Source organism: Cherax quadricarinatus, chromosome 17 (assembly GCF_038502225.1).
Source record: "Cherax quadricarinatus isolate ZL_2023a chromosome 17, ASM3850222v1, whole genome shotgun sequence".
In the NCBI taxonomy this organism is placed as follows: Eukaryota; Metazoa; Arthropoda; class Malacostraca; order Decapoda; family Parastacidae; genus Cherax; species Cherax quadricarinatus.
The window spans coordinates 5096517-5111182 of NC_091308.1; the positions used below are offsets into that span (position 1 = coordinate 5096517).

A 14666-nucleotide genomic window follows, 5' to 3' on the forward strand; every position below is an offset into this window, starting at 1 on the left:
GCAAGCCTCACTCAAGGAGAAAGATCTAGGAGTGAGTATAATACCGAGTACATCGCCAGAAGCACACATTAACCAGATAACAGCTGCGGCATATGGGCGCCTGGCAAACCTAAGAATAGCGTTCCGGTACCTCAGTAAGGAATCGTTCAAGACTTTATACACTGTGTACGTCAGGCCCATACTGGAGCACGCAGCACCAGTTTGGAACCCGCACCTGGTCAAACACGTCAAGAAATTAGAGAAAGTGCAAAGGTTTGCAGCAAGGCTGGTTCCAGAGCTAAGGGGAATGTACTATGAAGAAAGGTTAAGGGAAATCGGTCTGACAACACTGGAGGACAGGAGGGCCAGGGGAGACATGATAACGACGTACAAAATACTGCGTGGAATAGACAAGGTGGACAGAGACAGGATGTTCCAGAGATGGGACACAGAAACAAGGGGTCACAATTGGAAGCTGAAGACTCAGATGAGTCAAAGGGATGTTAGGAAGTATTTCTTCAGCCACAGAGTAGTTAGGAAGTGGAATAGTCTGGCAAGCGATGTAGTAGAGGCAGGAACCATACATAGTTTTAAGACGAGGTATGATAAAGCTCATGGAACAGGAAGAGGGAGGACCCAGTAGCGGTCAGTGAAGAGGCGGGGCCAGGAGCTGAGTCTCGACCCCTGCAACCACAATTAGGTGAGTACACACACACACAACGTGACTGCAACAATACACAAATAATATTCACATAGAATGAACGCATGACGATATTTCGTTCCGCCTTGCACCATCAACTAGTCACATAGAAGTGCGAAGGAAAGGGAGCCAGTATATATACAAGAGAGGGCGGTGCCGGAAAACAACGAGAGGAGGTAGAAGTATAATGGTGGTAGTAGTAGTAGTAGTAGTAGTAGTAGTAGTAGTAGTAGTAGTAGTAGTAGTAGTAGTAGTAGTAGTAGCAGCAGTAGTAGTAGCAGCAGTAGTAGTAGTAGTCGTGGAGGTAATCTAATAACAAGAGAAAAAGGAGAACTGCAGGAGAGTTAATGGCCCACGAGGGTAGGGTAAAAAAACACACGAGAGAAAATCAGGACAGAACCCACTTAGGCAGAAGAAAGGCAAAGAAAATATAGGAAAGAAGTAGAGGTAAGAGGGAGATAAAAATCAGGTCAAGTCACGAGTGTTCTGAAATATATATTTGACTGAAAAAGCCTACTGTTTAGGCGAAACGTTTCAATCAACTTACCGAAATGTAACGTACCGAAATGTTACGTCACATATGTGTAATTTCATTTTTCTCTCAGCAATTTAAAAATTAAAAATAAACGCTCATTCGAGATTTACTTAGGTTTGAATTTTTTTCCAAAAACGAGAGTAAAAATATCGTTGTCGCTTTCCCCAAAGCAAATTTATTGACCAGTATAAAATGTTAGTCTGGTCCGGCTCTCTTGCATAACCACTTCCCCGTAAGTATATGTTCTGAGACTATAATTCTTGACGTAAAATCCTACTTAAAATATCCCCCCCCCCCATTAGCTGTGAAAAATTTATTTTTATGATTAAAAAAATAATGATTGAACAGATATTCTTGTCTTATTATTGTTGGTACAGCCTCGTGCAGCGATAATTTTGAATAGTACAATTTTACTAATTCTTGTGGTTTTTTCTGTGCTTGTGCTGTCTACTTGAATTTTGACCAAGTCACGAGAAATAGTCATAGAGGTAACGTCCCTAGTTATTCTTGTTATAAAGTTTAGATGACAAGTAACTGTTTGGTATTTGTGGAAATTTACATTTATCTGAATGTAACTCATTATATACATAACAGTAAATGAACAAAGATAATTATTATTTATCAGTTAGACAAGTAGGAATTTGGGACACCTAGGTCACAAAAAATGTCCCCCTTCAATACCTACCATTGTCATATCCACAAGTTGCTCTGGACCTATTAATTACAAATGAAAAATACATCACCAGGAATGCTGGTAAATATATAAATTTGTGGACTGTATATTAAATTAATAAAGAATTATATATATACATATTTATATAACAGAAGGAGAATATATCTTAATCATAACACTCACCAATTTGACTGGAGATTAATGTGTCATGTACAGGACCCCCCCCCCCCCCTTTTGCCTACATTTATGAAAAATTTACTGGCCAGAATTTAAACATAAATTAGACAGCTTATCTGAGGATCCTGGAGTTGTCCTGTCCTGTCGCCTGATATCTCAAGTTATGCAGGAGTGCACATCCAACAATTTCGCCTCCTATTTGAGAGGTGTCAACCCAATTTTTACCCTCTAGAGCACGAAAAATTCTTCCCATTATTCACAACGTCTGTTCAATTCAAACAATAATGGCGAGTGTCCTGCGCAGACGCAGGCTTAGTTTCCCGTTTTCCATAACATATTTTATTAAATACAGTATGGCCATCTATTTACATATAACTACTGTATTTCTGGAAAATATATACAATATTTTCCACAGTATTGTTGATGAAAGTTAGTTGACAAGAACTCATCTTTGAATGTAGAGAAAGAGAATGTAGAGAAAGTAGATGATGTAGAGAAAGTAGCAGAATGTAGAGAAAGTGTCTGGAATATTTCATGAGGGAGGGTGGACGAGGGGACCAGAATGGGTTAATAATGATAATTACATTAATTGTGATTAAGCTTAAATTATTGAAGCTCAGAATAGTGGGCAGACGGCGGACGATGGAGCTAAGACTTTATTAATACAAAATCCATAATTAAGCGCAATAAAAACCATAAATAGTAATAAAATATATTTTAAAAGTAATCAAGTTCATTTCAAATATGTAAAGTGTAGTTTCACTTCCTAGGATCAAGAGCCTTTTGCCGGCATCACTCTAACCCCCCTTTTCCTTGAAAGAATTTATAATTATTATATGCAGTTTAGCGATACAACACAAAAAAGTCTATTAGAATGCAGCAGTACATGTGAAAACTTTATATACACAAAACGTTCTGTTTACGATACAGAAAAGAATTCTGTGAAATCCCCAACCTGCGGCAATGACATTCTCACGCCTTGGATAACTCTGATCATTAATTCTGGGAAAGAGTTACACCGTTTCTCCAATCAGGACGCTCCAACATACATAAATTACCTTCATCTAAATTGATGGTATTAATTATTATAGGTAATTTGCGCTAAGGATCACCTTGTCTTAAGCGGAGGGAAAACGAGTACTGGGTGTGGATTTTAGGCAAGATTTATTGTGGGATAACTGGGCAAGCGTGGCCAGGCCTAATGGATTGTTCAGAGCAATCCATTAGCAAGAAATTTAGGTGTTCAGTTGGGAAGAATATTTTCTCATCCTGTGCATCAGAGATTATCCGAGCTGGATAAAATAATTAAAACTGCTACTTCATACAAAAGACAGTGTTTAGTTCTGGGAGTCAGAGTGTCAGGGGTTAGTTGCCTTATGCCTGTTGATGTTGTTTACTTCTTAGCATATAGAGTGTTGTTGTTGTGAGGTACATCCTGGGGTATGTATATACCACATATATATGCTTTAGTGAGGGACGGCCTTTGAACTGAGCTGAAGTAAGACAAGGGTTCTTCGTCCGATAAACTTTAAATAGTCAAAAATTAAACGAGCTTACTGAGACGAAAGTTGACGTGTGTAGATCTGAAGAGATATTCATGATACACAAGGTAGAGTTGATCACCCAAAATGACATGACCCACAAGGTAGAGTTGATCACTCACCATGACATGACCCACAAGCTAGAGCTGATGCAACATGACATGACCCACAAGCTAGAGTTGATCACTCACCATGACATGACACATAAGCTAGAGCTGATCCAACCTGACATGACCCACAAGCTAGAGTTGATTACCCACCATGACATGACCCACAAGCTAGAGCTGATCCAACAAGACATGACCCACAAGCTAGAGCTGATCCAACATGACATGACCCACAAGCTAGAGCTGATCCAACATGACATGACCCACAAGCTAGACCTGATCCAACAAGACATGACCCACAAGCTAGAGCTGATCCAACAAGACATGACCCACAAGCTAGAGCTGATCCAACAAGACATGACCCACAAGCTAGAGTTGATCACACAGCATGACATGACACTCAATTAAGTATTCATTAACTAAGCAAGTGCTTATAAGGTACACTCTAGTCAGTATCATAGCCATATGTAACTTGACGAACCGGTTAATACACTGGGATGTACTCCGGCTTCAAGTTGCACTCTAGGATGAACCAGAGTGATGCAGAACATTAATATACCAGGTTTCTTACACTAAATACAGTAAATATATATTTGACATGTTCATAATTCATAATCCACGAGTTGTAAAACAACGATCAGGTTGTTGTATGTAATTACTGATTAATGCACTTATTGCCTTATTCATATATTCTATAATTTGTTAAGCAACAGTTAATTTATTGTTCATTACTTCCTTTTAGTGTGACTCCTTGACCAGCAAAGAACTCCAAATGGATAAAAAAAATTAGAGGAACATTCTCCTTGCCTAGATCACACCTGATAACCTTCTATTCACAAGACGTGTATGTCACGTAGGGGGTCTGCCTCTTCCCCGTTAACATAGTATTCCAACAATATATTCATTATGATAAATGTATTAATATATTAATGTAAGAGTGTAATTACAGTAATGGCGAGGGTGACACTCTGGGCTGCACCATCGTAAGTCTTACCCAGGGAACACACACTATGTATTTACCCTCCACCTAACAAAGCACTGTCTTCTGCATACAGCAGACGACAGTGTTCTGTTGCTTTCAGGTAAAGACCCGCAAGATCATGCCAGAATTAGATGTATTTCGCTCGCATCAGCTATGTCGATACCAGCAGCAGCCACTATAACAACAGTGGACAGAGAGACACATCCATAGCTATGGTGGCATGGCAAGACTGGGCACTGGTATAACACCCAGGCGGTGTTGGGAAAGTAAACACCAGGACGTTATTAAAGGTCAACACCCAGCAGCCCTTACCACCCAAACTTGCTCAGACCTAAGGTAAAAATTACTAAGCTCATAACACTGTCGTTACCTTACAATAATTAAAACTACTACAGAATAATCACTCTCGCCTTCAGTTGTTTTGCAGTCACAGATAGTAAGTCAAATAATAATTACATAAATAATTATTGTAATCAGCAGAGAGCCATCCAGCCAGGAAGCAAAATAAATCATGATATTTACACTACCTGGTTTTTTCCTCTGGCTCGACATATTCCCCAAAACTGACATGCAAAATATCTTGGCTTGTAAAGCCACCAAAAACTCCAAAAACCCAATGCTTACGCTCTAAACGATGCATTAGCAATCCACATAAGCTAAGCCACTGGATTCAATACACAACACCAAATAAGCTACAGGGAAAAGCTGCTCTTACTCTTCCTGCTCTTCTCTCTCTCTCCTACTCGACCCACATTCATGTCACCTGGTGTTCCCATCATTATCTGCTGTTTCTCAACATGTGTAGCCGTAGAGCGTGATATCTTGGAACAGTTCCAAAAGATAAATTAACCACTACGTGTATTTCAGTTGGTAAATATTAAAATAGTACACAATACTTACAGGTTGGTAAGTCATATGTGCAACAGTTAAGTATCTTTATTCCGAGACGTTTCGCCTATTCAAGTCTTGGCTTCTTCAGTCGAGTGCAGAGAAGTTGACAGAAACAGTAGAGATGCGAAGACGATGTAATCAGTCCATCACCCTTGGCACAGGTTAACTGGCACCTACACAGTCTAATAACAATTATAAGTGTCTTCGTAATAAGATACATCAGCCCTGAAACTGATCACATGAAGCATTTGCAAACTATTGCATGAAAACCATAATTTAAAACGTCCTCATTTATCTCAGAAAATTAGCAAATGGGCATCTATACAGGCCAAGATCAATCCAAATATTTTTCTAAGCAAGATGGACCATTGTTCAAAGTTTATAACATAGAAGAAGCATTCTCTAGTTATTGCATTGAAAATTGCTTTAAACTTTCACAGAAAAAACTCATTGTTAACTTTTCTTCCAGCAGAACCCACCGCCCCTTAAATTTGAAGCCGATAAGAACAAGCATTCTTTGGTTATTACATGGAACTCAGTTACCTCATCTTATAACTAACTGAACATTGTCACCTTCGGAGATACATAGTTTAAGTTTATGATAAAATATTTCCTTCTGGTAGACGCGTCGGTCTAGTGCTTGAGATCTCTCAGAAGAGAAGACGCATCTTCAAGGTATTTCATGTATAAAAATCTCCACAGTTAAAAAAAAAAAACTGATAAATTAGCATCAACACATTAAAAATAATTAGTCTCATCTTCCCCTACCATCCTTCCCCCACCTCCTCATGTCCGCTCCCGCCCTCCCCTCACCTCATCCTCATCCTCACCTCACTCTTTGTTCTCATCACTCTTCTTTTCTTAGGTCGGCTTATCGTCTTGTCTTAAAATAGTCTATCCTTCTCCACCTTCCTCCCGACACTGTGGGAAACAGACCCTTAACACCCTTTTACCGGCTATCGGAGACAATTTCCCCACTTTCGCTCTCCATAATGTTAGAGACAACACTGCCCCAAAGCTGTTAGAAACACGGATGTCCCGACATTGATGGAGATGTAAATCCCAGCCTTCGTCCCCAACACTACTGAAGACAGACATCCCCACCTCTCCCTCCATCCCCAACATTGCTTCCAGACATGAATGCTCAAGAACAGTCTTAAAAAAGACATTCGCTATTCCGGGAGCAATTTCGTCTGATGGAGTTTCCGGCAGTTTGGGGAAAAGGGCAGTAGGCAAATGGTGATAAAGTGATGGAGGTAGTAAGAATATTACGATACATTGAGGGTGCAAGTATACGGAAAAAAATAGGAAGAAAAGTGAGAGCAGGAAAATTGTGAATAATACAAGAGGCAGCAGAGAAACTGCGATAAAGTGAAGCACATAAACAATTGAGCAAAAGAGGCAATATATTATTAATTATTATTGTTTATTATTAATTATTTTTATTATTATTATTCCTATACCTGGAGTTTACCTGGAGAGAGTTCCGGAGGTCAACGCCCCCGCGGCCCGGTCTGTGACCAGGCCTCCTGGTGGATCAGAGCCTGATCAACCAGGCTGTTGCTGCTGGCTGCACGCAAACCAACGTACGAGCCACAGCCCGGCTGATCAGGAACTGACTTTAGGTGCTTGTCCAGTGCCAGCTTGAAGACTGCCAGGGGTCTGTTGGTAATCCCCCTTATGTGTGCTGGGAGGCAGTTGAACAGTCTCGGGCCCCTGACACTTATTGTATGGTCTCTTAACGTGCTAGTGACACCCCTGCTTTTCATTGGGGGGATGGTGCATCGTCTGCCAAGTCTTTTGTTTTCGTAGTGAGTGATTTTCGTGTGCAAGTTCGGTACTAGTCCCTCTAGGATTTCCCAGGTGTATATAATCATGTATCTCTCCCGCCTGCGTTCCAGGGAATACAGGTTTAGGAACCTCAAGCGCTCCCAGTAATTGAGGTGTTTTATCTCCGTTATGCGCGCCGTGAAGGTTCTCTGTACATTTTCTAGGTCAGCAATTTCACCTGCCTTGAAAGGTGCTGTTAGTGTGCAGCAATATTCCAGCCTAGATAGAACAAGTGACCTGAAGAGTGTCATCATGGGCTTGGCATCCCTAGTTTTGAAGGTTCTCATTATCCATCCTGTCATTTTTCTAGCAGATGCGATTGATACAATGTTATGGTCCTTGAAGGTGAGATCCTCCGACATGATCACTCCCAGGTGGTGTGAAGGCCTTAGATTTGTGGAGGGCTGTAATATGACACACATGCCTACACTTGACGTTCCACGTTTCTTTTATCAACTCTTAATCACAAGATTTATTTAGTGATGAAGCCTCTTTAGTCTAATATACTACCTCTTATAAGTACTTAAGCTAAGCTAGAGCTAAATTTAGCTTAGTATCTACGATTACTTTTATCCCAGCATACACAAATTCACTGAGGAGCACCCACTTGTACCACCGACAGGCCTGTGTATGAAGAGGAACAAACTCTCGTGACACCAGGCCCATTTTATATAATAGGCCTAGTTGGAGAGGGCAACTCGCCCTCCACTAGGCTTATAGAGTGAAGAACCCTAATGTACACTAATCACATTGCAACTTGGTTTGCGCACAAGCTCGCTCGTTCTGTCACATTATGTAGCGATAGAACGAGTGAGCTTGTGCACAAAGCCGGGCACCAAGTAGCTCGGACACGTGTCTCGCGGTGTTCCTAACTGAAGTTAATAACCAACACATCTCACACACCAGGACGGGAAAGTGAGTGTTACCACGAACTGTCTTTCAGCTCACCAGGGATCCAAATTCACCCAGGAATACACACTGCCCTGTGCAGAAAAGAGGTAAGAAATCCAGATTATTCGGGGATGAGATGGCAGTTTCTTGGATTGTATTCAACTAATGACCTAACTGGATAAGAATTTGATCAGTCATACTCACACATCCCTCTGTTCTACACAGTTACGTGAAGCGTATGGAGGGCTGTGGCTTGATCCTCTATTGCTAACAGTCAGGCAGTCACACTGATCTGCTCTTACAAACAACCAATAGATAATGTTCATAAAGGAGTAAAGGAGGCAGCAAGTATAGTGTGACCAACTGAAGGAGGCGTCATACAAGAAAAGCCACAATAGGTGATAAGATCTGCTTCACCGCAGCTGATAAGCCGACAAAGATAGCACCACAACAGTTGACAATGACAGCACCGCACCAGCTAAGAATGATATCACTATAACAGCTGACAGGAAAACCCCAATAGCTGACACGGACAGCACCAAAACAGGTGACGTAGACATCATCAGGACAGCTAACTTACCACCACAAAAGACAAGAAATGCCCTATAACAATCACAACAGTTGAGAAGAACAATACCACAAGAGCTGACCTAGGCAGCACCACCATTGCTGAGGTGGGGAGAGCAACTGACATGGAGTAGCACATTTCCAGAGAGGCAAACAGTTTTAAACCCTCTAAACTCAACTTTCGTGAGAGAGCCTGAGACAACTTGTGCTCAACATAGCATGGGCCAGTAGACTTGCTGCAGCTCTTCATTTATGTTCTTATGTGTGTTGAGAGTATGCTGCTGTAACGTGCTTCCAGCCACTGTATCCAAAATTGAGGTAGTTACCCATTCCGTTTCCACTCACTAACCATGGGTGTGATGAAGCTATAAGTAAGTTTATTCAGGTATACACAAATACGTACAGTGATATAGATTATTATACATAGCAGCATACATAAGGAGGATTACCAATAGACCCCTGGCTGTCTTCAAGCAGGCACTGGACAAGCACCTAAAGTCGGTACCTGACCAGCCGGGCTGTGGTTCGTACGTTGGATTGCGTGCAGCCAGCAGTAACAGCCTGGTTGATCAGGCTCTGATCCACCGGAGGCTTGGTCACAGACCGGGCCGCGGGGGCGTTGACCCCCGGAACTCTCTCCAGGAAAATAGGTGTAGAGAAACTAGGATAACCCCAAAAAAAATCAGATAAAGTGACTTATTTCCATTGGAAATGCTTATAGAAATATTACGAAATACATATCAGCAGTATATTTTTAAATATAGTGCTGATATTATTATTATTCTTAAATACACCAATAGCTAATGCTATACAAGCTACAACCAGTTTGCCAGTGACTCCCTATCCACACTATTTAGTCTAAATAGCCTGAGATCTGAATGTAACATATATAAAAAGCCAGACATATATTTGCAAGTTATTTGACAAAATGATTAACGTTAATTTTGTTTGTGGATTCCCTCTCACGTTGGGTTCTCAAATAGATTAAAATCCAGTGTTAAAATCGTAAAAGCAATGGAGTCTGAAGAATCAGAACAGTCCAAACAGAACTAGCCAGTGCACTGCCCATCATGATGAATAGTATCAGGTAAAAAATGTCTATGGAGGAAGGAAGTTATAAGAACAGAAGACTAGAAGACTGTTACTTAATTAAGGTCAGGCTATAATATCTTTATTTCTACAAGTACAGTTATATTACACGTAGTTACGTTCCTGAAAACGCCGTGTTAGTTAAATCCGTGTTAGATAAACTGAAGAACTTAGGGGAAAAATAGGGTTATGTTCCTGAGAGCCCCCCCCCCATAAAAATTTTTTTTTTTTAGACCTCCAGATCTTACAAAAATATAAGTGAATAAATAATTGTAGTTCATTGTCGTGATGTATTATGTATTTTTTACTGCTTTTAAGACTACAAATGCAACAGAAATAATAGTATTTCTTACTTTAAATTGTGGGTGCTGGTGTTTGTGGATGATTGTAAAGAGTGGAGAGTTATGCTGTGGCCCTACTGGGCTGAGGTGGATGGTAGAGGTTCTGGTACTAAAGTCGATAGTTGTACTGGAGTGTGCATAAATTCTGTAATGGATTTCTGTTCTATTTTACCCCGTAGTATATTATACAAGTGACGGTAAGGCATCAGTTGCTCTAGACGCCGTTTCAGGGTCCTTTTTAATGAAAAAGTCTTAGTCAGCCAGTAAATCAGTCAAGTCAGCAAAATTAGGAAGACTGGCTGCCTCTCAGAAAATGGCATTACAAATACTGCTTCTTATCGAGCTCTCAGACTAAAAAAAAAAAAAAAAAGCAACAATAACAACAGGAACAATAACAACAGCAACAACAACAACCTACTGCTGGGCTTCCCCAGGAAAATATTACCCGCTTGAACTCTCCACCTTTCCTATTTTGTATACCTGCGACACAGCAGTCAGGCTTGAATCCAACAATGATATTTGTGGAAGTGCTACACAGCAGTGAGGAAGACCTTCCACAATGACAAGTGTGGGAGTGAGACAGCAGTGAGGATAACCTACAGTGACATGTGTGGGAGTTAAAGAATAGTCAGGATGACCTATTAATGGCTCAACCTGTTTTCCTCTTCCCCTCTTCTGTTTTCTTTCCCTTTAACCTCATCCTCTCCATCCCCTTGCCTACTATTTTCTCTTACCATTCCCTGCCTTGCAGAGCTGGAGCCTCTACTGTTGGCTCAGCTGCCTGCATCAGCTGCACATCACGGTCGACACTTTCGGCATCCCTGGGGATGACCCAAGTCTCCGGGGTTCTTGGCACTAATATCTGCAGCTGATCCACCTGCTGCTCCACCACCTGACCCACCTGTGCCACTACCTGACCCACCAGACCTCATATAATGATATATGTGAGAGTGCAACACAGCAAGTAGGCAGACCTCCTACAATGACATACGTGGGAGTACGACACAGCAGGCAGGCTGGCCTCAACAATGAAAACATCATCCAAACTTTCTGAGTGCTGAAATAACCGCAATCTAATTTCCCAAGAGTTTCCGGCACTTCGGAGATTAATAATATGCCTGGTGAAGGGGTTTGGAATTTTAATTCCAAGATTTTTAAGGACTTACCAAAAGTTTCACGAACTATGGAAGGAATGCAGCGAAACAGGAATACACAGACGTAGGGAAACACGAGAAGGGGAAGATATATAGTCATAGCGTAGTGATATATATTAACACTATACTATTTACGAGATTAAAGGTGGCAAAATGGTACCTAAACACTTCATTATGTAGGACACACCACTGCTGAAATTTTGAAGCCGATCGTAGGAGACTGTCTCTACTTATAACTTGGAAATAAAATTTAGGAGATACCTATGTAGCACTGTGCATAGGGCAACCGCGCATGTAAACAGACTCACCAATCTTGCCCAAGATACAGTACACAGTAGGAAATAAATGGTATAAAATAACGACACAATGGAAATATAAACACATACGCAGTATAATGTGATCCTTCATTGACAACGTTTGTGACTTGATAAAACCCACTGTGTGGGCGATACGTTGTCAATAAAGGATCACATTATACTGCATACGTGTTTATATTCACAGTACAGAGTTGTTGAAAATTTGAAGCCGATCAAATAAGGCGTTCCCTAGTAAAGAACGAATAATTCTGATAAAAGCAAACCAAAATATTCAGAATGTTCCGACAAGCAGGAAAGTCTTTCCTTGTTAAACTTAAAAATACCATAAAACCTCGGATTGGTTTTTTATTTTGCAGTATTTTTTCTCATTTATATTTTATTTAAAATTCTCTAAAATCCTATGAACAAAATATTTTTTTCTGATTTTTTTTACAGATTAGTTTAATAAAACTGACAAAAAATGGCAAATTGGCAACCAAACAGGCCAAAATTAATACCAAAATACTTCCAATTATGATACATCAGCTTTAGAGTTTGAAGACGATCAGAAGAAACATTCTCCAGTTATAACATTTGAAGCAATATATTTAATAAAACTGGCAAACTAAAATTTACAAAACTCAGAGTGACAAGCTATGTTTTAAAAAAGCCCACCAGTGGTAAAAGTTTGAAGCCATTCAGAAAAGGCATTCTCCAGTAATTGATTTGATTACACCGATTATTAGTTTTTAATAATAAATAAATAAAACCATTTATTCAGTAAAATGGCAACGAATAGCAGCGTGAGCATTGTGTTGAGAATGTCTCACCAGTGGTTAAAGTTTGAAGCCGATTACACGAGTCATTCTCTAGTTATGACAAGAATTCAAAAGATTTAAATTTCTTTTTTATTTAACTATCAAATTTGCCAACACACAGACACAAAAAAATATGGTATAATTTATATATCGTCCGATTTTTTCCATTTTTTTATTTAAAAGTAACTTTAATAGAACAAAAAAATATGTTTCATGAATATATGCAAACAAAATTGTTCTTATTAACGACAAATATTGGCAACGACAAAGAAATTTTGGTTACTGGCAAATGATAAAGCAATGACCAATTGATTTTTAGACGATTTCAATCATAAAATCTCTCTCTCACTGCAGAAAAAAGTTTAAGAGTAGTGTAATTTTTTTCCGAAAGCATCTGGCCTTACCCCCCACAAATGAAAACAAAATTGAGGGCTACAGTCAGTTTCAATTACTCGAGGAAATAAAAACTTGATCGAAGTACAAACCAAATTCAAACCACATAATAGAGCGGAAATTAATGGAGTGATAATGTCAGAGGATCTCACTTACAAGGATCACAACACTGTATCTACCATATCTGCTAGGAAAATGTTAGGAAAATGACAGGAAAAAATAATAAGAACCTTCAAAACTAGAGATGCTATGCCAGTGATCATTCTCTTTGAATCGCTTGTACTCGCTTGGCTGGAATATTGCTGTACAAACGGACCCTTTCAAAGCAGGCGAAATTACAGACCTGGAGAATATACAGAGAACTTTCACTTCATGTATAAGTACAATAAAGCACCACAATTACTAGGAACAGTCGAAGTCACTTGACCTGTACTCCTTGGAATGCAGACGAGAAAGATATATTGTGATATACACCTGGAAAATATGTCATCCCAGTGAAAAGCAGGGGTGCCATGACTACATTAAGAGACAACACAATAAGTGCCAGGGGCCCAAAGACTGTTCAACTGCCTTCCAGAATTCATAAGAGGGATTACCAATAGACCCCTGGCTATCTTCAAGAAGGTGCTGGACTGGCACCTAAAGTCAATACCTAATCAGCCGGGCTGTGGTTCATACGCCAGTTTGCATGTGGCTAGCAGTAACAACCTCATTGATCAGGCCCTGATCTAGAGATGTATCAGATGTGAAAATTTAGATATCCGTGGATGCGGATGTGTATGAGGATGTCTTACTTATTTTGCGGATGAGGATGTAAGAAATTGTGCAGATGTTTAGCGGATGCAGATGCGGATATCCAATACATCACTACAGTGATCCACCACGAAGCCTGGTCATGGACAGGTCCGTGGGGGCGCTGGTCCCTGGAAAACATTCCAGGTATGTAAGCGTTAGCTTGTAAAACACTCACTATTCAGTGTTTGTGAAAATCGTTACGACTTATTCATTAATAATAGATGGATTGCAGTAACTATCTAAATAGCTTACCTTCTATGATGACCTCCTGGCACTCCTTGAGTCACTAAAGACACCCTTCTCCTGCATTATTCTTACTGAGACCTGGCTTAAGCAAGACACACTTGATATCTACCCACTACCAGGATACACAGCAATCCACAACTGCAGACCTTACCAAGTTGGGGGTGGTACTTCAATCTATTACTCTAACCAACTAAATTGTATTAGCACTAATTGCTTTAGTGATGAATATGGGGAATACATTTTTGCTAATTTTACTGTAAAAAACCTCAAGACGCCTATAACAATCGGTGCCATATACCGGATACCCCACACAAACATCCCAAACTTCAGTGAGAATCTAAAGTCACTAATAACAAACAGACAAATGAACAAGCACCATCTTCTCTTAGCTGGAGACTTCAACATCAACCTTGGCCTACCACATGATCAGACTGTAACTGATTTCATCAACAATATGAACAATACACTTCTCATACCAACAATAACTAAACCAACCAGGCTGATTGAGACAAGTGCAACCATAATAGACCACATATGGACCAATATACTAGCCTCCCTTAAATCAGGGATAATCGCAGACAGCACTACTGACCACTACCCAACCTTCCTCTTAACAAACATTAGTAAGCCACCACTCGAATACAACAAAGTTTCATTTAGA

The 14666-nt window shown here is 40.1% G+C and overlaps 1 protein-coding gene across 3 annotated transcripts in view; it reads right to left on the reverse strand.

Moving 5' to 3' along the window:
- The window catches only part of LOC128686394 (kinesin heavy chain), a 609520-nt gene that overhangs the window by 114787 nt on the left and 480067 nt on the right, over positions 1-14666 (reverse strand). The window contains exon 1 of one of the 3 annotated variants that reach the window (XM_070085757.1): positions 8511-8530. The exons of the other annotated variants lie outside the window; for them this stretch is intronic. Coding sequence (XP_069941858.1) covers positions 8511-8514 — 4 coding nt within the window. The 5' untranslated portion in view covers positions 8515-8530. Of the gene's footprint in view, positions 1-8510; positions 8531-14666 lie in introns of those variants that run through there. 3 annotated transcript variants of the gene reach the window in all.